Raw genomic sequence first — 26,585 nt, 5'->3', positions numbered from 1 at the left:
ACTGGGCCGCCTCCTTGCGTGCTGCGGCTGGCAACGGCCGGCGGGCAGATCCTGGCCGGGAGGCAGTAACGGCCGACGCGGGGCTCTGGGGGGCGGCAGTGAGTCCGGGGCACAGCACCAAGCGGTCCGCGCAGGGCAGGGCAGGGCGCGGCCCCCCGCCCCGGGAGGAGGGGAAGGCTCCGCTACCTGCCCTCGGCGGGGCGGGCCGCCCTCCCGGTATTTGGGGGAGCGTTGCGGCCCGGGGCAGGACTCAGCGGTGCGATGAAGGGTGACGACGGTATCAAGAATGCGGCGTTCGAGCCCCCTACCCCTGACTTCGGTCGGCGACGTGCGAGCCCTGCCGGGGCAGGTGCAGCTGCCGAGGCTCCGCCGGTGGAGGAGGCCGATGAGGGGCCCTGCGGCTGGGGTCGTTGCACACCTGAGGTTCTGCAGCTCTGCAACAACCCGAAGGGCTACCTGGCTGCCTACAGCATGCTGGCTATCTTCCAAGGTAACCCGTCCCGCCGCAAGTGCTTCCCTTCCCCGGATCGGCAGGGAGCAAGGCTGGGGCCGGAAGCCGGGAGAGGCGGTGCATCAGCTCCCCGAGGTGCCGGGGTCCGATCGTGATGCTGAGCGGTGGGGAGGTGAACACCCGACGGCTGGATGGGGAAGCCGATCGTACAGTATTACTCATCATACAGTATTACTCATCATACTTGACTCTGTTCTTATTTTTCTTTCCTCCTTTTTTTTTTTTTTTTTTTTTTTTTTACTGTCAACCTCTGAGTACCACTGAGTCCATGACCCTATCAGCTCTTGACTACTGTATGTCTTCCCAGTCATTCACAGGGAAGTAATGTTCTTAACAGGCTGAAACTTAACAAATTACCTGTACACACTGATAGACAAAACTGGAGTGCACTACCTGTGCGCTTTGTTACCTGCCTGCTAATTAATAAAATCCCTTGGCATGGCTGCATGGGACCTTGGGTGATAAGGATGGCTTTCAAAAATGAGATTTTGTTCAGTGGATCCCAGTCAGTCTGCCACTCAGCTAGCAGCTTGGCTTTTTGGGAAGGTGAAGTTTAGCTTGTTTTTACTTTGTTGTTTAGTTCAGGTGTACTCATCCTTCCTTTTTGTATTTGGGAACATGACTTGTTGGGACTTCAGTGAGCTTTAGGCTTAGCAAGTTGGAATGACAGCTGAGGGGAAAGGGTAGTGTTGGCATACCAAATGTGTAATCCTGAGGCTAGTAAAGCTGAGGTCTTCATCTGTCCAATAGAGCCACTTGATTCATATACTGCAGAACCCTTGAACTTTATTGGAATAGCTAGAAAAGAAGGTTGCATCTCTTGGGGGGAAAAAAAGCCATAAGTATGTGCAACACTAATGAGCTTTGAGGCACTTTATGTGTGCAGATCCTTTGCTGAGACAGCAAGTAGCTTGTTTTGAAAACAAACAGGACATAAATGTCAGTTTTCCTGTGTGGAGTCAAGTGGAAGTAACCAGGATGGTCTTGAGAAAGCTGAGCTGGGGACTCTCATAACTTACAGAGCTTTCTGTTGCTCATATGTTGCTTGTAAAACTCTCAAGTGTCTCTCAGGGCTTTCTCAGATTTTGATTTCAGCTTGCTCTGAATCTGGTCTTTCCTTAGTATGTGTATTTTGGGATAGAAAAGAAACATCTAGAGAATTTGGTGCAGAAGCAGCTTTTGTTTGGCAGTATTTGAATGGCTGCGCTATTGTTGGTAGGGCCAGGAGGTGGTTGTAGTTACAGTTGTCACTCCATAGCTCAAATTTTTTTCTCAAACAGTAAAGGGAAGAGTGGAAGGACTTACTACAGAATGGACTGCAGTGGTAACTGAATTGTCAAAGACTTGAGAAGAATAGCTTTATTACTTAACTAGAGATATGGCAGACCTCAGAGGGATACTTGTCTTATCTAGTCTAGATTTTGGGGCTTAATGTAAGCAAGCTCTGTGCTTCCTTTGGAAGCTGATATAAGCTTGGTAACTATAGACTCTGTGGTGTACTTAAAGATGTGTTATCTGGAGTTTTCTGGAAAAAAAAAAAAGAAAAAAAGGAAATTGGTCACTGGGGACTCATACTGTCACTTCAAATGCAGAGAATGAGAATTAACTGACAAGAAATTCAGTGTAATATGTGACACTTTGCAGAAATGTTCTGGTGCTGCAGTTGAAGGATTTAGGTATCTTCAAAATCCTACTTAGTTTGTGTTGCTGAAGTACTGTTTTACTTTGAATCTGGATTATTTCATTTATCCTCCAAATTATGGAAATAATCACTGAGGATGATAAAATGTATCTACAAGATTATGTAGTGCTAATGTATTTCTAGTTTATGTTCTAGTGTGCTGAAGAATAGTGGAGTAATCTTTAACACCCTTCCATTTACAGACAGAGTGAATACAGTAGGTAGTTTCCTGGCAGTGTGTGTGTAACCAAAGGCATCTATTTTCAGGTTACTTTCTCCTAGTAGCAGCTGATTTCCTGTATTTCAGCTTCTTGGAAGATTTGAGGTGAACTTTAAGTCTTCATTTCTGTCTGTTTTTGTTTCAAGTACAGGTAAAACCTGTATTTCCAGTATAGAAAACTCTTCTTTGCGTAGAACATGCTTACATGACTAATACCTGATTTCTGTATGGCAATTGAATTGCATAAATATGACAGCATCTTGTAATACAGTAACTTGATATGCTACAGTTCATATTTGCAGTAGCAAGCAAGGTAAAAATTATCTCACTTTTTTGAACACAAGATAGATTGTTTATTCCTTATGTCAGTAGTGTTTCTTTTCAACACATCATTGCATCTAGTCTTTGAAACTGCTCCAGGCTAATCTGGCTGAACACTTCAGATAACACGAATACTTTACACCCTCATTAGTTTTGTCCCTGGGAAGACCTTTTATTTTAATTTAATTTGGTATTTGCAAACAGTCGCCTTAAATACACGATATGTAGAACACCTGTTAAGAACTTTGTGGTAAATGGATAAGGGAAAAATGCACTTCTTTTCTTCTTATTTTGTTGGAGTAAATAACATTCATTTATGAGTAATTTGGATTTTGTGCATCAGTTCACACTGTACTTAAGCTTCTAACTTATGTGGGAAAACAGTCATGTTTTGGATGAGATCAGTTAAAATGTACCTCCTAGTATTCAACTGTTGAGATGTCCTTGTTTTTCAGATAGAGCTGAGATCAGCTAGGTTCCTCCTTTCCTGAAGAAGCTTTAGTGGTTAATCACCAGATAGCAGCATTGGAGAAGTTAAGCTGCCATTTACATCTACATTTTTACAGATGAATCTAATTATCCAGTAAAATTGCATTATATGGTTTTTTTTTAAATGGATGTGAATTAATGTTACTTGGTAAACTACAAGCAATGGACAGTGTCTTCTAACTCAGTAATCAACTTGTGGAGTAGCTCACCTCCTTCATGTGAATATTTGAAAGCTGTAGCAAGTATTCGTAGTGCTCTGCAAGTAGGAGAACTTGTTTGTTCATTCCTTCATGCTACTATTGTTCTTTGGTTACTGCTCCTCCAGAGAGAAAGAATTAAGCTGCCAAAGAATTAAATAATGACACGGAGGCACGACTGAATACTGCTGTTTGTCTGGTATGAGTTTAAGCGTAGTGGCTGAAGTGACAGGTGAAATTATTATCCTTAATGAAGTGACAGTAGTAAGGTAATCAAGATTGTGACAAAAGGTAAAGTAATGGTGGGGATTCTTCTGATTAAAAATCCAGCTGGTTAATCAGTGTTTTTTTAATATGTTGTAGACTCTAGGAAGGTCTGCTGAAGTTGAGCTTTGTGTAGTTGCAGTTCTTGATAGTGCAGTGCTTGTTGAAAACTGTCTTAAATCCATTGCTATTGCCAGCCATTCTCCAGTGCTGTTCCTGGAATGGCAGCATAGAATCATGTTTGAATTCTTAGAAACAGGAGGGATAACGGTAGGGTTTGTGCTGTAAGAGGTGCTCACAGTCTTTTAATCTCATTTGCCTCTGTGATTGGAAGACCTCCTAACATTTTCCTACAGTATTTGTTTTATTACAGGCATGGTTTAGTCTATTGTGTAGTTAGTTGACAATATTATGAAGCATAGTTACTTGTCTGACTAGTAGCAGAATGTTACTTTTGGGGCAGCTTTGGTAAATGTATGGGCATTTAACTACTTCCTCACACAGAAGCAGAATATGCGGCAGGATAAGAAATTTAGGCTAGTACCAATAACCAGCTTGCACTGGAAACCACAGCTATCATAACTTATGCTTTTGGCCGTGTTTGTTTGTTTATTTGTTTTTTGTACTTCATTTTTGCCACTGCCTAAGCATAGCAGCTTTTCTGAGGCCTTTGCTTTTCCAGGTCATTTCATACTTCTGCATGAGAGAAAAAGATGCAGAGGGCAAACTTTTTTGTCAGTTAAAAGTAAATCGCTTCAGTTACTCCAAAACAGTTGCAATGTCTTTAAATCTTTATCTATATTTTTAACGTTATTGGTTAAGATGTCTGTTCAAAAGCCTTATATCTTCCTTCTGTGATGATAGGGAGTAAATAGTATTTATTTGATATGCATATTTAGAATATGTATCTAGTATTAAATAACTGTTCAATCTTAGTGAAGTTCGTGATTTGCATGAGAATACAAACTAATTTTTTTTTTTTTTTTCCTGAAACTGAAATACATTTTGTTTGAAAGCTGCAATTCAAACAGAATTTGGAACCTTAATAACATTAGCAGACCAAAGGGTATGATATTTTGCTGTACTGAGTATGTGAGTGTTAAATCTCTCCCCACAGGAGAGAGCAAAATTGTATAGATTCTGTACAGCTTGGCTGGCTGTAAGTTGGCAACAAATGAATCCAGTATACGCTTGGATTTAATAGTTAATAAATAACTTAAAATGTAGCTTTGCTAGCATATTAATTGTTAGCCTTCCACAAGATGATGATAAGTTTGTCTTTGCAATCCCATGAAATTAAGTATTTTTTATTAATTACATTTCTGTTGTTGTTTTCTTGTAGGCATTGTGGTAAATGGCCTGATTAATGTCAGTATCTCAACAATTGAGAAGCGTTATGAGTTGAGCAGCTCCCTTACTGGCTTGATATCTGCAAGCTATGACATTGCTTTTTGTGTATTGTCACTCTTTGTATCTTTCTTTGGAGAAAGACTGCACAAGCCACGATGTTTGGCTTTCTCAGCTTTCATGCTAGGATTGGGCTCACTCGTATTTTCCTTGCCACATTTCGGTAGTGGAAAATATCACTATGGAGCTAAAGTTGAAGGTAAGTTTATTCTTTCATTCTGAGAATATAGTTTTGTTTTTCATTATTCTTTGTAGCAACTTGGTGCAACTCTTAATTTGGGGCAGCCTAGTTAATCTTTGTTGAAGTTGTGAAAATTGAATAATATCTCCTAACAGTGAAAGTAAATACATTTAGTGCAGGAGCTGTTTCTGTACACTGAACTTTCTTTTTTTAGAACAGGTCTGAGGTTGAGTAGAATGTTTTTTATTGGTATTTGTGAACGCAATCAAAATTCACTCAGAGTAAAAAAGGATCTGCATTCTTACTGATTAATAACTACCAGGTTAGGTCAGTGATGAGGAATAAATGTCAAAGGAAAGCTGTGAGACTTAGTGTCTGTTGAAAGGTTGCTACATGTTCTAATTCTGCTAGATTTTGAGTAATTATCTTCTGTAGAGGTATGTTTAGTAATTCATTAATTCATTAGGTTTGTCCAAAATGCTGATTAAACTTGTGGTGTTTTTTTTTGTTTGTTTGTTTTTGTTTTTTTGTTTTGTTTCTTTAAGTAAAGAAGAAGCATGCAGTACAGAACTGCGTGGACAAAGAAGTATTGAAATTGTGGCAGTATCCAACTTGGATGTCTTACAAAACTTACCTCATAACTCAAGACTTTCAGTGCTGTGTATTTAATGCCATCTGCTAGTGGCACACCTGTAACCAACAGGGAAACATACAGATATTTTAAAGAAGGATGACTTAATTTTTCATGGTTATCTTAATTGTTATTGCATTGCTTAAGCAAATTTATTTAGTGACTAAGTATATTAATATGCTAACTAAAAAACTCAGTAGCTATTAAGCAATCTGGTGGAATGTTCTCAGACTTCCAGCTGCTGGTTCTCATTTATATTTTTCAAGTGTTAATCACATGATGCCACACGCTTCCATGAGCTGTCAAGATGTTGACTATTAGTTGAATAACTTAGGTAAATTACTGTTCTCCATCGAGTAAATGAGGGCCCGAGGCAGAAGTTAATCTAGCTTTTAACTGAATAGAGCCAAATGAAAAAGTTTCAACAGATGATTACGCATTAAGCATGTTGCTGCTATAAGGGTTACATGCTTCTGGCTATACTACATACTCATTTCTTTGCAATTACTATTTATTACTCTCAAAACTCTCCAGTATGTAAGGGAAGCTGAACTCAATCTAAATGAAGTTCTGACTTGTTTGTGTCTTTGTTTTCTTTTGCAATGAGATACTGGCAGCACAAGAGTGTTGAAGGAAGATAGCAAACTATTGCAACTGGTTTCTTACCCTTAGTACCAGTTTTGATTGGTATCTGCGTCTGTTCCTGTTTTCTCAGTACATCTGGTATTTCATCTGCTAGTGAAGATGCTGTAGGAGTTGATACCTTATTAGGGTTTGTATGGAATTTTGAAATCCAGAAGCTGTGTAGAAAGCTTCATGTGGTGTGTGTGCTTTTTCCCTTGTGGCCCTGTAAAGCTAACTGAATTCATGCTTCTTTCTTGACAATTGTAGTGCAAATACTTGTGCTGTGACAGTGAGTAGGCTTAAGGGTCTAAGCTGACTTAAACAAAACACTTTTGAAGACAAATGGCTGCAGAATTCAGGAAGTGTGTTTTATGGCAGACTCAAAGCAAGTTTACAGGTATTGTACAGCAGCGGCATCCTTTTACAGTGAAGTTAACCAGAGTACATGATTTTATTGGATGTCTGGTTTGGCTTGTTCTGATTATGAAGTATCTCAGCTACGCATTTAGTTGTAAAACTTAATAGCAGCACTCACACCCCGAGCCTTTCTTGTTGCTTATTATTTGGAAGAGAATTTTAAAGACAGCATATTGGGAATGAACTCAATTTATGAGTACAGCTTAGAAGTTTTGCAGTCTTTTTTTTTTGTTGTTAACATCTACTTGGTTCTTTGCACCACCTAGTTTTTTACTTGATTATTTCTGTTAATCTATTTGTAAATACAGTGAGCTTCACCTGGAGTATGACTTTAAAGCACAGTTCAGTATAACATTTCTTGACCACCAGGTAAATTAATTTATTACCTAATCTAGGAACTAAAGTCCTATGGAGTTCCTGGAAATTACTGTTTTACCCTGAGGTGTCTGTGTACTTCTTTGTAGGATAGAATGTTTACTTACTTAGAACTGTTCCATTGGAAATATTACTGTTATATCATTGTGTAAAAATAGATAAATCAATGTCTTACTTAAAGAGTAGCTAACCAATGGATTGTTTACAAAAAAACAAAAAACAAAAAAACCCACAAAAAACAACCATCCAAACACTTTGGTCTTGTCTAGTCTCTAAAAATTCTTGAAACTCAAAACTGTGATATAGATATCATCTGTTTTGCTATGATGACACATTTAGGATCTTTAAATTGTCAGTGTCTTCTGAACTAGCTCAGATATTTGGAGTCAGGAGCTCCATCTAGTGGTTTTTTTTTTTTTATAATTCAACAATTATTTGATTACTGAGAGAGTTCAGAGGGCTGTAAAAAAAAAAAACAAAAACACATTTGAAATGGTGTTATAAGCAACGTATCTCTTATATTTGTCTCAATTTCTATTGAAATGGCTAAGTTTGTACAAGGTGACTTTCATGTAAAATAGAAAATGTAGATCCTTGCTTTGCAGAAGGAAGAATCTTATTATGAGGATAGTCAAGCACTGGAAAACGTAACTGGACAGTCTCTGTCCTTAGGGCTCCTCAACACCTTCTGAGCTGAGTTCTGAGCAGTTTCATCTGGTGTCGGAGTTGACACTGGGTTGGGAGGCTGGACTTAGCAACCTCCAGATGTCTCCAGCAAGCTGAATTATTCCATAAAACCTTTTTTTTTTTTTTTTTTTTTTTTTTTTTTTTTTTTTTTTAAATAAATCCCTTCTGTTATGTATCTTTAGAAAAAGAAATATTTTGCTTATTGACAAATTTCTACTATTTAAATGCATGTGGTGTTGTTTCATATAAATGAAAATGGGCAATAATAGGTCTCTTTTCCTGGAACTTATGGAGGACAAATTTAACAATGAAGGAGACACATTTAAAATGTATAAGAAGGCTATGGGATGAGTTGAATGTGTGAGATGCCAGCCTCTAATTTGACTGTTTTCTTTCTTTACCATTGGCATGCCTGTGGATTTCCTGTTGGTTTTCTCTGAACAGACCTTCAGATAAGTCAGATAACGGATAGAGCTGCTGTTCTTTACACAATTCTGGAATATTTCTTTATACTACTTAATATACTGCAGAGTTAGAGAACATGTGTTCTTAGAAACTAAGAATTTGTCCCAGAATTCTTAATATTCCTTGAAACAATCTTCCCCATGCAAAACCTACAGTAGAGGCAAATTTATTTAAGCTTAAGAGGGAACAGAAACCAAGCTGTTATTTTATTTCTTCACATCTCATTTTTTAAAGTACTAAAAAAGTAAAATCCTACACAAACAAAACAGCCACATCCAGTGTGAGATGTGAATAAAGCTATTTTTGACCTGTGTTATTTCTAATTAATGTAATTGCTAAAGCATGTCACAGCTCTGCCTCAATGCTTAGCATTAAGTCTTTGGGAATACATACCCTTTGCATAACTTGGATTCAGATAGGCATGTTGAAGTAAAGAATGGAAAGAGGTATGTAATTACTGACTATTTGAGATGATATTGTCATTAAAACAGTTCTGCCCTTCAAACGACTAATCCAATGGTTTTCAGAAGGAAGAACAAAATAAAAGGTGGATAGAAATGGTTAGTCACCCATCTGAACTTCTGCCAGAGCTTGGCTTATCTCAAGTCAGACTTTTGTGATCATGTAAAGCCAGTGCTTTCTTTCCCATACAGATCAGAAGACTGTGGAACTAATCCAGTTTAGATTTAACCTGTGGTGCGCTACCAGACTATTTGACTGTTCAAAACCAAATACTAGTAGGAGAAGAGGGAGATGATTAGAATTGCTGAAGAAAAGGTAGTAAGTTGTCATTTGATGACAATTTTGACCCTGGATTAAACTAGTCTCATCATAGTTTGTTTCATTAGTGAATACTCTTTAGAGAATGTTTCTTGAAATGGAATATGGGGTCCATTACTCCAGTCAGTAAGTGCACGTACTTAGCTAAAGTTTAGCTATGACTTAGCTAAAAATCAGTAAGTCTAGTGGGTGATGCAAAGAAAGGGATTATAGGTGTATTAATCTATACATTATTCTCATAATTTCATAGTTAGAGGTTTAGTTGTGTGATTTGAAAACAAAGAAGTGTGATATATTTTCATCTTTGTTTGCAAATAATTATATTGGCTGAAGAGATAGCAAACTGATAGAGGCTATACTCAATTAGTAACACAATGGCATGGGTCTTCTAAATTGGCATGAATAAACACACTTGATGTGGGGACAGAGGGATTTGTGAAGAAACATTCTGTCAGAGTTTGGTAGCCATTAGCCTGTGCAATCTTATTTCATGAAGTGACCTCTGGATCTCAAGCTAGGCCAGTATCTTAATAAAATTCATGCAGTTTTCTTAAACTGTTACATATTTTCAGATATGTGTACTAACAAGATGCTCTTAGTTAAAAGTGCAAATTAAAAAAAGTAGTTAAATGCTGGTTTAGACTTGCCTAATTGGCATTTAAGTAACTGTAGATAATCTCTGTGCTGTACACAAACATGTATGTTAGAAGAAAGTAGTAGGATATGCTGTCTTGCAATAGGTAACTTTAGATGCTGTGCACATAAATAGTAAAAAGTTAACTGGATGTAAGACCTCAGTATTGATCTTTTCTGCAGAAAAATTGTAAAGAAAATAGATTGACAGTAAGTGGAAAATATACCTTAGGGTCTTTTGAGAATATTAGAACATACCACAACTGGCTTCAGTGAAACACTAAAATGAGGTTTGTTCCTTATGGAAAAGATTTAAAACGTTATTAACTCCCCTTGAAGTGAATATTTAATGATTCAGCATTGGCTACTTGGTGTACAGTAGCACTGATGTACCTGATACATGACAACTCTACTGCTACGGAGCTGCTGCTTCGGTGGAAAGGAATGATAAAAGCCAAGAATGCATTTATGACAACGCTGGTCAGCCTTTTTTTTTTTTTTTTTTTTTTTTTTTTTTAAAAACAAAACAAAACTGAGTGGCAGGATTTTTCTTGTGTTTTGTGAGCCCAAAGCATTCATCAGTGAACTTACTTGACTCAGAGGTGGTTTTCATGTTTTCTCAGGATGGTTTGTTTTCACCAAACTGACAGGTTTATTATTTTCCACAGGGTTGTACATTCTTCTGTGGAGAAGCTTGGAAAGAAAGAAACATGCTCTTCTTTTGATCTTGTCAGTTGGGATTGACTGATACTGAAAGTGCAGTGATAGGAAGGGGAAAGAAAAGAGGAAAACATACTGTCTTCATGTCTTTTTTTTTTTTTTTTTTTTTTTTCCTCTCTCCACAGAGACATACAGGAGCCGAGCAGGTGCATCCTGCTCTACTTCCTTCTTGTGGTGGTTTGTGTTGTAGAATTTCTGTGTGTGAGGGTGTTTTTTTGTTTGTTTTGTTTATAGCTCTGAGTATGGCAGTTTGTTCTCCAGCAGTCTTCCCTCTTGCTGTTCAGGCCACTGTGTTTCTCTGCTAAGAATGGAGGTTGTTGCTAGTGCTCCTCTGTAAGGCAAACCAAACTGAAGTGTCTATTTCCTAGCAGAGTTCCCTAAACTGTTGAGTAACCATTTGACTTTTTTTTTTTTTTTTTTTTTTTTTTTTTTGTACTGTTGGTCAACAGGTCGAAATGTTTAATAAGGCATTTCATCCATGTTTTCTTATTGGTAAGGAAATGAAAACCTGTTTTTGTTTGCTGTGATGATATTTCTGTAAGAGGGTATTATGTAATTGAAGGTTAGCACAGTAATGCATTGGACATGGTAGGTGTGAAAACTAGAATGGAGCCTAGATGTAACAGTAAGGAATGTATACACTCATAATATGTATACGTGGAATATATAAAAAAATGGCATAAATGCATGTTCTTCGGTTGTAATGAGCTAGGTAATATGCCTTTAAAATTTTGTTGTTTATATCCTCAGATACTTGTCAAATCTCAGGAGCAAACTCTGCTAATTTCACTTGCAGTGCCAGCACAAAGTCTTCACTTTTCAGTTATCTCTATGTCTTTATACTGGGGCAGCTGCTTCTGGGAGTTGGAGGAACTCCACTATATACTTTGGGGACTGCTTTTATTGATGACAGTGTTCCAAAGCACAAATCTTCTCTTTATATAGGTAAGTTTTAAATCTGTTTATAATACATTGTCGGGGTAGATCACAGATTATACAATATCCAATGAGTTGCTTTATGTATTGACCTCAGGCTCATCTTTCATAATTGCTTGCTAATGTGCATAAAGTAGTTTTATAACTTTCAGAGTGCTGCTGTATATATAAAGTATTTTCAGTAGTAATTTTGCAGGGTACCAAACTTTGTGTCCCTCTCCTGCTGCTGTTTTGTCATCTCAGTAACTGAAATTGGTTAATATAGCCTTCATATAAACATAAGTTCAGGCAAGACATCTACTGCCAGGGTCTGGCCTTTACCCATACCAATTAGCTCTCTAACAGGTGGGCAGCCCTATGTACACAGGGGTACTTAAGAATGTTTTGTGATCAGTGCAGTCTTCTAGGTACATACAAATATGGCACTTAAGCATACTTCTGATATTTATTCCTGACTTACTTGCAAATAAAGGGATTACATGGTAATGAAGATAATAGTTTTATAGATAGAAATCCAAAGAATAAAAATTCTTAGTTTTTTTTAATCTTTTCTCTTAGGGGGAAATCATTGAAGTCTTCATCTGCTTGCATACACTTCTTGCTTAACTGTTCCAGACAAGCCACCTCATCTTCTGCTAACAAACTGTCTAGTTATTTAGGCTAAATAACAGACAGCTTTTAATTTTGTTTCTCTTTACTGTGAGTTAAGGCTTGCATGTTTACTGAGGATAGTGAAATAAATAGAGCAGAGATAGTGCTGTTGGTATGATTAGGGGATCAAGAAGTGTCCTGAAAACTCAAGAGAATCACATCAAGCGGTTAGTGTAGAGGCTTAAAGCATAATTGACAGTATGATAAACCTGATTTATTTGCAGTCTTTGGATACCTGCTGAATTTAGCAGAACAGTGTATTCTACTTGATAAAATAAAAACTGGAGGAAATTACAGTCAGTGGACAGGTAACTACATTAAGCTTGTAATATATATTTTCTTTTTTAACCTTAATACACTGTATTGAAGATGAAAAATAAATCGTATTTCTTGATACAAGAAGGCTTGTTCAGGACAGGAAAAAAAATATATAAACACCCTTAAGTTGCTCTTAATGCCTATAAATAAGTGCAGCACCTTAGTCTGGAAGTTAGTAATTCAGAAGCTGATACTTACTTTCTTTTTGAAAATGGGGATGTTTTGTAAAGACTTCTTACCTTGCTCAGCAGAGGCATTTAAATCTAAAGCCAGGGGACTTTTAAGAAGTTCCAAATGATAATTTAAGCTGAATAGTTTGCAGGAGGCAATAAGGATCTTAAAAGTTTGAAGTTCTGTAAGATGAATCTGAACTTAACTTAGATGGTTCCTATGAGCTTGTCATCATAACTAAAATAGAGGTAAATATAGGATTCATCAAATGCATGTTATTCTAACTTTCTAGTTTGTCAGTGTTCTATTCCACTTTCCCCTGCCACTATTTCTTGCTGTCTTAAGAGAATGAAGTCATGCAAATGCTCATAAAACAGACATTCTGGAAACATCCTAGAAGTTTAGATTCTTCAACATGGGTGAAAATCACAGATCTTTGGCAGTAAGGATGCATGTCTTATTTTGACAGCATAAGTTTGCAAACAGTCTTATAACTAGTAGTAGAGTTCTTCTGCCAATGATGTTAAGGTGCCACAGAAAGTCTCTGATAGGCCAGAGAGACTGTTGTGACATCAATAAAATCTTGTACTAACACAAAAGGAATGTAGACTTATGACTGCTCTTCTGTAGGATATTGTTACAGCTACAGCTTTAGTGTTTTTTACCTAACTGCCAGGACCAATTAGATCTATGGCTTTATATTTTCAGACTTACATCAGAAATTTAAAGTGAGTCCTCCAGTGGCAGATATTCCTCCTGTCAGAAACTTTTAATGGAAGCCTGTATTGTGATCTTGTCAATTTAAAAAAAAAAAAAAAAAAAAAAAAAAAAAAAAAAAAAAAGTCTGCACTTAATTGAAGATCAAAGTACATAGGTTCTTAAAGACAGCATGCATATGCTTCTAACAACGGATGCTTGTAATAACTGCAGTTAAGAAACTTCTATGCAAGGTAGCTTTTGATTGCAGGTCAGGATGTGCTAAAGGTGATCTAACAATGTACATAAATAGTGCAAGTGAAGTACTGATATGTTAAGCCTCCAAGATGTAGCTTTAGTGAGAGCTGCAAATTTCTGTGTTGAGGTAAAGGTACAAACATTTTCTTCTACACACTGTACCCTACGTAATGATGCTGAAAGAAAAGTTTGAATTACAGAAACAGTTTGGTCTAAAGTTGAGCTAAGGAATTTCCTTAAGAGGAACCTTAAAAATAGATGGTAAATGATGTATTTTCTCTTCCAGGAATTGGCTATGCCATGTCATTGCTTGGGCCTGCTTTTGGCTATGTCTTAGGAGCACAGCTACTTAATATTTACATTGATATCAAGATCCCAGAAAGGCAAGATGAGTCTTCTAGTTTCTATTTTGATTGGCTAATTCTTATTAAAATCTTCGACTCTTCTTCACATGAGGAAGATAAATGGTTTGGGTTTTTTTGCTTGAAAATACTGATCATGAGTGTGCTTCGTATTTTAACAGGTAAACAATACATTCATTTCACACAGAAAACAAAGTGATAATGTTCAAGGACCTTTGTCTCATCTATTTTTTTTTTTTTTTTTAGAAAAAAGAATATTTCACTGACATCTGAAATCAGTGTCTTGAGTTCATCAGTTCTTCCCAAATTATTTTTCCAGTGCACAGATGGACCAAGATGACCCACGCTGGCTTGGAGCATGGTGGATAGGATTCCTTGTATGCTTTTTTGCAATTTGGTTTCTGATAATACCATTTTCATGCTTTCCAAAGTACTTGCCGGGTAATTTTTTTTTTTTTTTTAATTTTTTATTTTTTTTATTTTTTATTTTTTTCTTAAATGGGAATGAGAGCTTCTTTGTAAGGGAGATCTCTTTCTATCTCCAGGCTATAGAGTGCTGGGCTCAGAGGCTGATTCCTTTGATTCTTTTTTCTCAGTTAACTGTGTAAAATAGCCCAAGCCTTATTGAAGTAAAAGGGTACTTATTACTATTCAGCCTTTAAAACAAGGGGGATTAGGCAGGGGGAGGATCTTGAAAGTACTAGTGGAAAGAAAGATGTACGGTAGGATTAAAAACGCATAGAATTTGGAAAATGATGGTCAGAATTTGAAAGATGCTTTCAACTTGGTGCACACAGAACTATGTTTAAGTAAAAATGCTTGCTTATCACCAAAAATCATAAGGAAGTCCTACTGACTGAGCTCTTGCATTATTTTCTTTGACTGTTGCATTATAGCTATAGGTAGAATATGAATACAGTTATTGTGGAGCAGTCTTAAAAAGGATGTCTTTAATACATTTTGTGCTCATTCAGATATTATCTAGTAGTTGCTTGGAAGAGCATCTGAAGAAACTTACGTTGAAAGAAGGGAAAAATGAAGTAGTGAACCAGGCAGAACATGAGGATTATTAAAACAGTGAAGGGACTAAGAATATATAATTCTTATTATATCATTGCTAATCTCTTATTACAGCCAAGGCTATCAAAGGGAAGCATGATTCCTTCAATTAAAATTTTTCCACAGCAAGAAATTATTATCCTCTTGGTACAGGTCAATAGAAATATCCGATTAGTCTTATGGTGGAAAGGAAACATTTATTGTAATACTTCTTCCTGCTTTAAGTCTTGAGCACTGTTACTCAACATGTTTGTCAACAAATATTCCCTTTTTGCTGTAGGAACAGCAAAAATACAAGCAGAAAAAGTCTCTGAAACCCACGATGATGGAAGTGAGGCACTTGTTGAAACAAAGAATATTGGAAAAAGTTTTAAAGACTTTCCTATTGCTCTCCTGGTAAGAAAATGTAGAATTTACTAAAACTGATATGTTCTGAGAATGAAATTCATTTTCAGGTGTTAAATGAATGTTTAGAGAGGTAATTCCATCCTCAGAGTGTTAAGACAGAAGATTACAGTGTCACTGAGAAATAAAGTATATTACATTTTTCTGATGCTTTTGAATGCTAACATGAGCAGTGTATTCGTGAAGCTCTGCATGAAAGTATCTGCTTGAAAATAAAGTGACGTCTGGTTTATATGGTGATTGTGCAATGGTGAAATAAGCCTCAGGAAAATATACTAACTTTTCTCCACAGATTTTGTTGAAGAATCCTGTGCTTATGAGTCTAATACTAGCCACTACCTCAGAAGCTTTAGTTGCCACTGGCTTTGCCACATTCCTACCAAAATTTTTAGAAAATCAGTTCGGAATGACATCAAGTTTTTCAGCAACTCTTGGAGGTAATGTGTTTTTTTGCTTTTCATTGTTTGTTTCTTTTTTAAATCTTTAACAATTTTACTGAGTTATAGCTGGGATCTAATATAGTCTATCTTGTGTTGTCTAAGATTTTTGAGAAGTTGGTTGTATGAAAACAACTTTTTTTTTTTTTTTTTTTTTTTTTTAACAGCAGAAACATATTTTAAGCTCTTTATGCCTGCCTGTTTAAGAACCCAAGTTCTTAATTTATCAAGGGCGCAAATCTGAGTTGTTTGTATGTTCAGTAAATTTATAGTAAATTGGAATGAGAAATTTGTACACTGGTGACACTCTTATTCCTCTATTTTTGATGAATGGAATTTAATTTTCTTTGTTTAAAATCTGCTAAAGAAGCATGAAGCTGTAGTCCCTCTTGTTTCTGTTATAGGCAGAAGTAATAGGTAGAAAAAGGAAGGCTATGAAACTGATGGAAAAGCTGCACTAGGTAGGATTGCATGAGTAAGCCTGATGTAGATTTTTGTTGTTGGTGGTCGTGTTTTTTTTTTTTTTGTTTTTTTTGTTTTTTTTTGTTTTGTTTTGTTTTGTTTTGTTTTGTTTTTTTCCCAAGGAGAGCAGCCAGATCAAGGCAGACAAGCCAAGAGATACTTGCATTATGGCCAACTTTGTATTTCTGGAGCACCTTGCTAAAATATTTCAGCTACATAGTGCTGCAGTATAAGCATATGGTAGTTGAAGTGCTCTTTTTCCTCTAAGTCTCAATGACTTAGTCCTCTGGGTAATACTAGACAGCTAGTGCTATAATTATTTAGGCATCATTGCTTCAGAGCAAAGTTATCAGCAAGTTTCCAGTAGAAATGCGTTGGAATATATACTCAATTGTTAAACTGTCATCAGCAGTAATGAGGGGGAAAACTTCAATTTTTCCCTGTTCTAATCTATTTTAACATGAGTTTGATATTTGTAGTGTTAATTAGATGTAGAGTTTTGAAGAAATGCCCATGGTCATGTTCAAAGCCAGACTTAAATGAACTAAGAGCAAGGTAGTCTTGAGTGTTATACTTTGAGCCTTTCCCCGTGTGCATCTGTGTCTGTACAGCTCTGCACCTGTACCTCAAGTCTCTAAATGTCCCATGTCAGTTCAAGTTATGCCTTTGAACTCTGTTTTATTGGAGTTTAGCTATATGAAAACCTTCAGTTATCTTCTGAAGTTGTAATAGTGTCCAGAGGTAAATTTGTTTAGATTGTGACAGCAAAACTGACCTATCTAGGTTAGTTCTCTCTGAGAACTTTATTTTTTAGTTTCTGTAGATGCTTCATTGTATTTCTTTCTGTCTTCTGTATAACAGACTATGTTCCATTTTTTTTAAAAAGTTCATAACACAAATTTGGAACAAAGAATATAGATATGAAAAAATACCAAGAAGCCATGGAGTAGTATTTTCATAAAGCAGATTGGTGGTGTTCAGAGATTCCTGCCCAAAATGAAGTTCCCCTAAGTAATCTTGGTTTGCTTTATTGAGCTTCAGTTTTGTACATCTATAGATTACCCCATGAACTTGAACTTCTGAAAAGACTATAGGTAATATAGAGGCAGAATAAATTGCTTTCACAGAAACTATTAAATGTTTTACTCTACATCTTAGGATGCAACCCATAACTGTTATGATTTTATTATTTATTACGTAACATGAAATTGCTCTCTGAATTACTTCACTTACTATGTTTTGCATTTCTGTATAATTGCTGCTTTCTCGTTTTCTTCTAGGGCTTGTATTAGTTCCAGCAGCAGCGCTGGGCCAAGTCATAAGTGGCATCTTGGTATCCAAGTACAAAATGGATTGCAAAAACATAATCAAGTTCATAATAGGCACTTGTTCAGTTGCCTTCCTGCTAAACACTGTCTTTTTAGTTGCTAAATGTGGGAATGAGCCTTTCGCTGGTGTTTCCGAAACATATAATGGGTAAATATATTTTGATACATTTTTGGTGTAAATGTTTTAAATAAGAAAACTGCATTATAGAGTACAGAATCTGAAAGTCATAATTTTACCTTGATGTATGAAAACAGAACTGTTTTACAAAACTCAAAACCTTGTTGTTGGCGTCTATGTAATAGATGATAAACAAAACAATGATATATGTGCAACTTCTAAGTGATCTGAGCAGATAAATCTGCTTGACTGAGTTGAGTAGGAGGGTGCAGTTCCAGATGTAAGTGGTTACGTTAGTGACTTCTAATCTTGCTGCATTGTTTCTTAAAACTATAAATTAAAGAAATTGAAATGTGTATGTATGTGGGAGGGAGAAAGAAAGAAAAAATAAATAAATTAAAAGAGGAATTGGATTGACATACAAATCTTTCTTTATCTGTTTCTAAATTGAAAAAATCTGTGGAAATAATAACACAAAATAACTACTTACAGAATGAATAAGAATTACTTCTAGAGTCGTATCTACTAGAAATTGCTTTATTTTTGAGCAATTATGTGCATAAGTCTTATTGAACTAAATATTGAGACTTTTTCTCCTATGAATAATGTATTACTTATTTACATGTCTGCTGTTCTTAAATTAGTTTAAAACTATTATTATTTCAGAACAGGCATGCTGCATAACTTAACAGCACCATGCAATGCTAACTGCAGATGCTCCAGCTCCAGATACTACCCTGTTTGTGGCAGAGATGAAGTCCAGTACTTTTCTCCATGTTTTGCAGGATGTGCATCGTATAATCTTATTAACAAGAAAAAGGTGCTTCATAGTATGCAAGTAGTTGACCTAGCCTGTTTGTTTCATACAAAATATGTTCTGTGTGGAAAGTAAGGTCGCTAAAGTGATGGTTACTACAGGGAAATCTAACGTGAATTGGGAGCATATACTTGTAAGTAGGGTGAATGCTGATATGCTTCTTATTTGCCCAGTGTCTTATTGCAAATGTTACTTACACTAGGCCTCCTACTGCTGAAAATTCAAAGCAAATCCAGGTGTGATATATTGAGTTGGTCACAAAAGTAGAAATCAGCAGCTGCTTGACATTAAGCTGCAGTTCTTACCCAGTATCTTAAAGCATCATATAACATTTACTTTATGCACGGCAGTCTGATTCTGTGTGTTTGCAAACCTGGAAAGTCAAGTCCTGGAAAATGATTTTTCTCTAGCATATTCTGAATGCCATGAATGTAGTAAGTCATGAAAGTGGCTGATTATTATCTGATTTCAACAAGGGGGACTGTTTTCTGCTTGTTTCTGCTACTATAACAAATGCTTAAGCAGGGCTGTGGGAGTGTAGGAAGAAAAGCCTTAAATGTAGTCAAGCTGAACTAGGGGACTGTCTGGGGACTTATTATATCAGAACAGGATGAGCGTGTTTTGACTTTTTTTCAGTGGAAAGTTCAGATTTTGCTGTTATTTTTCTCTTGGGCGGGGGGGAACAAACAAACAACAACACAACAACAATAACAACAGAAAAACAAAACAAAAAAGCCCTACTAGAGTGAATGTAAATAAGGAGCTTAAACCTATTCAATTTGATCACATCCTTAAAATAGCAGCCAAACATCACTTCTGTTCTGTCCTGCTTAAGTCTTTAAGAGTAGATGTCATTTCTGTTCCTGTCAAGTGCAGCCTATTGTGAAAACCAGTTTGTTTATAGCAAAAAGTGTAAAGCCATGTGATATGGGACTTACTGACAGCTCTGTAGAGAATGTGGACTCTTGCATTTACCCCAATTGTTCTGTTGCTATATTAATGTATTTGTACTGCTAAACTTGAAGAAAAACTGGAGGAAATAGTAACATAAGTAGCTTTGAATTTGAAGAACAAACCTTATTTAAGTGACAGCATTTTGTAGTTAAAATTGCTTGGAGTAAAATTTTTGAATTGTATGGAAATAATCAGCATCTTTGGTTAATAAACAAAGAAGCAGCTACCAGTAGTTAACCTAATGAGAACAGCTTTTGAGAACCATGTTAGATATATTCTGCTCTAAGAGAACTGCTTTTGGATATTCTTTCTTCTGTCATGAAACTTTTCTTGGCAAAAGAAACTAGTTTCATATGGGGAAAGAAATGAGCACTTCATCCAACCCCTGAAATCCTATATGGTGTTAGGTTTCTTTTGAAGAGGTGATTTGTATGAAGACAACATAGTTTCCAAATAATGTGTTTTTTAAAAAATCTTCAAAGATCTGCAATAAGATTTGAGTGTGAAAGATAGCTTTGCATTGTTTATTCTGCTGGTGTTTGTGTATAATATAGTGTATTGCATATCTGTGCCTCTGACTCTAGAATTTCTTTATTTTAAGCTTTTTTTGTTTGTACCTCAAAACTTTCTGCACACAAAATAGAGAGTATCACTGTTTTTGATTACAAAACCTAATGTAATTACTGGTCAGGTGATGGTTGGATCAGTCAAATTCTGCAAAATCAATTTTAAAAAATCAGGGTTACACTGTTTTATGGTCCTAAGGAAGTAGACTGCTTCCCACACTGTAAAGTCATGGCTTTTTATTGCAGACACACAATACCTACCATATTACAATGATGTCCACTCATTTTGTTTTATAAATTATTTGTAGACTTACCACAACTGTTCCTGTATTGGGAAGCCGAAGAGAGAAAACGTTTCAGAAGACTTTCTCTTTGAAGCTGTATCTGGGAAATGTCCAACACGATGCAAAAATTTAACTTTATTTCTGATCTTTTTCTTTCTTGCTGTTGTTTTTACATTTATGGCTGTTACTCCATCTACTGTGGCCGTTCTCAGGTATGTTTTTTGGGTGTTAGAGGAGGTAACATGTAAGTGAAGACTTAGATAAATGAAACCGTTTAATTAATTTTGGTCTGTAGTTTGGGTTCAATCTAATGTGCAAAGGGTTTCCTTTTGCGGTGTTTTGTGCATAAAGCAGGCACTACCTGAAGGGTAGTTGTGCCACTGTTTGTTATCATTAAGTAGGCACTGCTTGAATCAGTAAAAATAATCTTTCCTACTTGTAGAAAAAGTAGAAGCACAAAGCTCACTGTTTCATGGCAGCATTCATTTGACTGTTGTGGTCAAAAGAGCAAGGAATAAATTTGCCATGTTGAATGTTTTCTTCATCCAAAAACTACTCTGTGTATGGCTAGCTACAGGACTTCAAGTTGTACCAAGAAATAACAGTCAGTCACTATCTACTTAATTCTTATTCCTTCTGCCTCAATTCAGTTCTGGAATGCAAAATAGTGTTTTGCCAGGAACTGTAGACTACCTTTGCTATCATATTAATTTTGTAATGTTGGCATTCTGTGGTAGTTAATATAAAATGTGACAGCATGTATGTGGCTGTTACTTGTTGTCTTGGCTGTCTTGCATGAAAATCTTGTAGTGTGTGTATGTGAAGGTAGAGTTGTTTTACTCGATTTGACTTGTATTTCACATATTTCTCAGGAGAAAATGTATTTGTTGTGTAGACATACATGCATTTTATGTGATATTTGAGGAGAGGGCAAGGTGTGGTTGCTGTTAAATGTGCTTTTTTGTTTGTTTTTGATTTTTTGCCAACTTTCTGGATATTGGGAATGGGCACTGATACTGCAAAAGTAGTTTGAAATAGTCTCTGTTCAAGGGTGGTGTCCACCTGGCATTAAGAGTTTGTCATGTTAGTCTGTGGGCATATCATTGTGAAATGCTGTGCGATCTTCAGAACTGAGCTGACAATTTTATTTAGGTAATTTTGAATAATAACACTTTGAATTTGGAATCTTCATGCTCTTAAACTGAAACTGTGAGTTAATTTTTGAGTACTATAGAACAGTTCCAATGATCATGAACTAATTTAAAGTGCTCAGTCAATGTGAGTTAAAGTACTGGAGAGTATTCTTATATGTATCTCTTCAGCAAGCCTATTCTGTACACACAGAAATGTAAACCTGTGTGTTTATGACAGTATTCTAGTGCTAGGAAAAAAGACAAAAAAACATCTGCAACATAAAAGATTGCTTGTTCTCCTACCTCTAATTGCCTGTATGGGTAGGGGAATTCTAACAGGTGGCTTCCACTGCTCATATTGGATGAAGCACTTCAATATATTTAGTACAAGTAAAGAAGACACTACAGAAACAAAATTGCATGAATGACATAGAGTAGGTTGCATTTAATATTTATATACTGTCTTTAAAATGTGATGAAGATAAAATTTGCACTTAGGGAAATATCTTAAAGCAATGGGTAGGAGGTAAATTCTTCTAGTGTTGCATAAGTATACTAATTTGTGTGAGATAGGCTGGAACTGATTTCCTGTAGAGTGGGACGATTACACATAAAGTTGTACTGTGTTGTGAGTGTTGTGCTGAAGCCATCTTTACTAATATATTGCTTCTTCAAGAATAATAGCTCAGAATAGCATACTAGCACTGCCCTTGGTTGTTCTGTGTTTGGGGGCGGGGGGGACGGGATGGGGGTGGGGGGGCGGAATGTTCGACAGTATATCAGAGCACTGCTAGTAAACTGGGATTTTACTTGGTGGGTTAAACATGGTTTGATGTACAATTCCGTAATAACCCATAGGAGTTGCATCTATTCTTTTGTGAAAACAGCTCTTAAAATTCTTTAGTTTTTTGCTTTGTGCACTGGACTTCTAAAATTGTCTGCAGTCAGCAGGCTAGAATAATACAGTAAGATAAAGCATCTTTAGTGAGAAGTATAGCTGGAAAAATAATCTGTTAAAAGAAAAAACAGCAACTGTTTTCTTGTAAATCTTCATTACAGATGTGTGCCAGATAAGCAGCGCTCATTTGCTCTTGGAGTGCAGTCAGTGTTTCTACGACTACTAGGTATAACACTCTTGCTGAAACTCCTGTCTCTGAATAACTTGCTTCTCTAAGACTATTTTCTAGACTTAATGATGTATTAAGAACCTTCCAGAGAGGCTTGTAGTAGCATCTCCTTGGCTTAGGGAATACACTTGTTAGAAGGCAAGTGCTATCAGAACTTAAATTCTTCTCTGAATAGGTCATGTGTGTTCATGTTAGCTTTTCCTGCTGTCATAGGTAACTATAATTCTTCCTGCAAAAGGTACCCACTCTCACATTGCCCAGTACTGGAGAATGTTATATTCTTAAAGTGGAGATCCTATTTAGAAGCTATGGTATGGAAAATAGCTTCATGTATCTAACACATGAAGTTCTACAGTCACAGGAAGGTGACAGTCTTAACCAGTAAGGTTACTGTTGCGTGTGCTGTTGTATTTTTAAAGGGGACTTATGGAGTGTTCCTTTCCCTTTCAAATCCTTTTGGATGATTGAAATTATAAAATTACACATAAATTGTTAATTATTCAGTCTTTATGTAGAAATTTACTAAAATTCTGAATAGAAATAACTGGATAGGTGAATCAATTTCAGCTTAAAAAAATGACACTGAATGTAGATATTCTCTGAACTGCTTGTTTTAAGGTCTTTTTTTTTTTGTTTCGGACACTGTAAATGGCATACATAATACAAGGCTGGGTCAAGGCTTAGTTGCTGGCTGGGTTTGTGTATAATGACTTAGTACTGCAGCCATTTTTTCAGATCATTTGTCTGTTAATGTGAGTGTTGTTTTGGCACACACATTGAAATGCCACTAAGCCAGGTTATTCTACTAATGAAGTATAACAAAAATAAACATAATCTCAGGCAGAAATTTAGTAGAATGCAGCGTTAAGTGTTGTAGAAACCCTTCAAAAATTCTAATGTGTTGCCGTATTTTTTTTTTGTTTTGTTTTTTTAGGTACTGTTCCTGGACCAATTTTATTTGGTTTTGCAATAGATAGCAGTTGTTCTCTGTGGGATGTCAATGAATGTAAAACTAAAGGAGCCTGTTGGGTTTATGACAATGAAAGAATGGCATATCTTTTGATGAGCATAAGTAAGTAATTTCTTCATACTGAATACATGTACAAAGTAATTGGTATACTGATCTTAGCTACCTTGACTACTGCGTGGGAGCTTTTTTAACACAACCTTAAACTATTTTTTGATTAGCAGTGAAGACAACAGCAGTAACAATAAATTTTGTTTTTCCTAAATAATAAAAGCAAAATAATGGGAGAAGGAGCAAGATCCTAAGTGAGTGACTCTTAAGAATGGCCTAGAAGATAAAACAGTATTTTTTCTTTTCTGAATTCTGAGTGATTGGCACATTTCAGTCTTATCTATTGTGGTTTGTTGATAGCTTAAGGTCTAAAGAACTTCTGTACTTCTGTTATATTCTGTTTCTTTTCATTCAGTTAACTTATGAATTCAGTTAACATCTCTGAATACTAGCAAAAAAAAATTCCTAAATTCTTTAACAGGCAGTTACTTTCTGTGTGTGTGAGATGCACATGTCTGGAGGAGGGAAGGAAGGTTGTGATTTTTAAAATGCAGTTGTCATACCTTGTAGTGGCTGTGGTGCGTAGAGTGGATAAACTGAACTGCTAGTACTAATCTTCAAGCTGAAAAACCAGGAGTCACAACATCAAATGTCAGGATCTTTTGGATGTGGATGTATTTCAGTGGTAGAATATGATCTCACACTAAGACAAACACCACTCAGTGCCTTTGATGGGTAAACTGAATGACCTTCTACAGGGTAACTGAGGGAGAATCCTTGTCATGACCAGTTCTAGTTTGTGGCAAAGAGTACTGATGCAACAAAGAACAGTAGTGAAGCAAGAAGTAAGGAAGACTTGCAATTCAGGCTATGATGTGGTGAAGAAATAAAGAACTGAAGTAATAGTAATAGCTGATGATGCAGACAAGAACCAGCAGGCAGATAAGCTCTGTAAAGTCAGTTGGAAGATTAGCTTTACTTGCTCTTTGAGTCAGTCTATTCTATTACAAATTTCAATATATTTAAAATCTGACAGTGTTTCAATGTGTGAAACAATAAATGGCTGAAATACTCTTGTCTCACTGTCAAAGCTGACTGCAACAAGGACTCTTCTATTCTTTGCATTTAGGTGCTGCGTGCAAAAGCATCACAGTCATCTTTGTGGTCATGGCAGTGTTTTTGTATAAGCCTCCACAACCAAGTCCTGCTCTCCCACGAGAGGATTCAGAAATGATATCAACTATACGTGCATAAATTGTGAGCATATCAGTGACTTTCAAAACAAACTAAGAGTAAGCTGTGTACATTTGAAAAAGACCCTTAAATTTCTAGTCTCATTTTTAATGTTGAATTTATAACTTGAATGAAACATGGTAGAATGTGCTAATCTGTTATTCCCCAGATTGCCTCCCTCCAAAAAAACCAAAACAATAAAAGACCAAGGCAAAAGATAACCTGAACTGGATACTGACTGTGAGCCACGTATGTGGAACTTGGTTCATTGAAGGGTAAACTGTCACTGTTTAAAATGGGGATTATTTGAATGTGCACTAGTACATTAAATATGAATTTTGAGTGTAGATATACCAGGGGATGTGCAAATATGAACGTGTTTTAAATATATTTGCATGTTACCTTAATGGTGTATGTTCACATTTTAGTATTTGTAGAGAACTGTAAACTGTTATAAGAAGCTGCATTTGTGACAGCAAAATGTTATTTAAGTGTCTTAATTTCTATTTGAAACTTATATGGGAAGATGCTGTCAAGCTCCTTTCTTTAGGCATAATTAACTTTTTTTTTTTTCTTCCATAAAACTTTGAAAATAAAATCTGCTTTCTTACAACATCTTTGTATGAATGTTATTTCTGTGTGACTGAATCCTAGACTTCTCAACTCAAAGAAATGCTGAAAAATGGCAGAAAATAGGTGTGCAAGTAGCAAAAGTAGAAAAATGTGTCTTCAGTTATTCCTCTTCACTTGTGTGCTGTCCTCTATTAAAACTGTTCTTGCTTAGTGCACCAGATGTGACTTAGCCACTGGTATCAAATATTAAACTTCACTACCCATTACTGAAATCATTCAATACTGGCTGGATTATTTTGGTGAGCAAGTTATTCTTGTGTTCTCGTTTTAGTTAATATAAACCATCTTTCTCTTGTGCTGATGATGCATTGATGCATGCCAGTTTTATGTAGCTATGTATACCTGTGTTCTCTGGTTGAGTCCAATCACTGAGTCTACTAAAAATTTTAAGCAGGCATGACATCAAAGTAATCTTTAATCAGAGCTTCTAAATGCAGCTTTTGAAGCAGGCAGATATAATTAAACATCTCAAGAAGACGTTGTAGATTTTCGGTACTTTTTTTTTAAGCTAGAACCATTCAGAAGGGTGGAACTAAAAACACCACAGTAGAATACAAACCTTAATGCACAAAGCTTCATGTTTTTTGAGACAGAGGAGTACAGCAGTAGAATACATCTGAACTTTCTCTAGTTGAAAGTCTTATGAATGACCTTTAGAGGTGGTTAACTTCCCTTGAAATGACTAAACACCAATCTTCTCTAAAGTTTAGAAATAACAGCCTAAAACTTAGAGTTTGGTTTCTGGCTCTGAGTTGCTTTGTGTAGGGTGTAGCAAATCACATAATTGTATTAATGGTGTGTGTTACGGTAGCTAAATTGGCAAGCTTGCCTCTCTCAGTCTGACTTTAGATGTGAGATCATTGTTTAGTTTCTACTGCTTAACATGATTGAACATATTACAAAATTGTGGAGTGGAGAAACAGGATATTCCTCCTCTTCTGAGGAAGTTATTAGAACTTGTAGTTGCTATTGGAGTGGTTGTTTGGGTGGAGAAGGAAGGAAGTATTGCTGTGGAG

The 26,585-nt window shown here is 36.2% G+C and overlaps 1 protein-coding gene across 1 annotated transcript; it reads left to right on the top strand.

Moving 5' to 3' along the window:
• The first annotated feature begins 231 nt into the window (after window positions 1-231).
• Window positions 232-24,966, top strand: SLCO4C1 (solute carrier organic anion transporter family member 4C1). Its single transcript, XM_072360083.1, has 13 exons — window positions 232-490; window positions 5,026-5,289; window positions 11,354-11,548; window positions 13,920-14,016; window positions 14,315-14,436; window positions 15,335-15,450; window positions 15,752-15,896; window positions 17,639-17,834; window positions 18,471-18,624; window positions 20,450-20,637; window positions 22,618-22,682; window positions 23,620-23,757; window positions 24,833-24,966. Exons 1-13 carry the CDS (start codon window positions 262-264, stop codon window positions 24,955-24,957), a joined length of 2,034 nt encoding a protein of 677 aa, XP_072216184.1. The 5' UTR covers window positions 232-261; the 3' UTR covers window positions 24,958-24,966.
• The last annotated feature ends 1,619 nt before the right edge of the window (window positions 24,967-26,585 follow it).

This window comes from Excalfactoria chinensis, chromosome Z (genome assembly GCF_039878825.1).
Source record: "Excalfactoria chinensis isolate bCotChi1 chromosome Z, bCotChi1.hap2, whole genome shotgun sequence".
Taxonomy (NCBI): domain Eukaryota; kingdom Metazoa; phylum Chordata; class Aves; order Galliformes; family Phasianidae; genus Excalfactoria; species Excalfactoria chinensis.
Note: the sequence above shows the minus strand (reverse complement) of the source record. Positions and strands in the feature narration are given on the sequence as shown.

What these genes read in the sequence shown, in the direction of transcription:
- SLCO4C1 (XM_072360083.1), top strand. Translation starts at nt 262, where the DNA reads ATGAAGGGTGACGACGGTATCAAGAATGCGGCGTTCGAGCCCCCTACC. An exon ending in CTTTCCAAAGTACTTGCCGG is followed by an intron (nt 14,437 to 15,334) that starts GTAATTTTTTTT and finishes TTTTTGCTGTAG; the next exon opens with GAACAGCAAAAATACAAGCA. An exon ending in ACTTTCCTATTGCTCTCCTG is followed by an intron (nt 15,451 to 15,751) that starts GTAAGAAAATGT and finishes TTTTCTCCACAG; the next exon opens with ATTTTGTTGAAGAATCCTGT.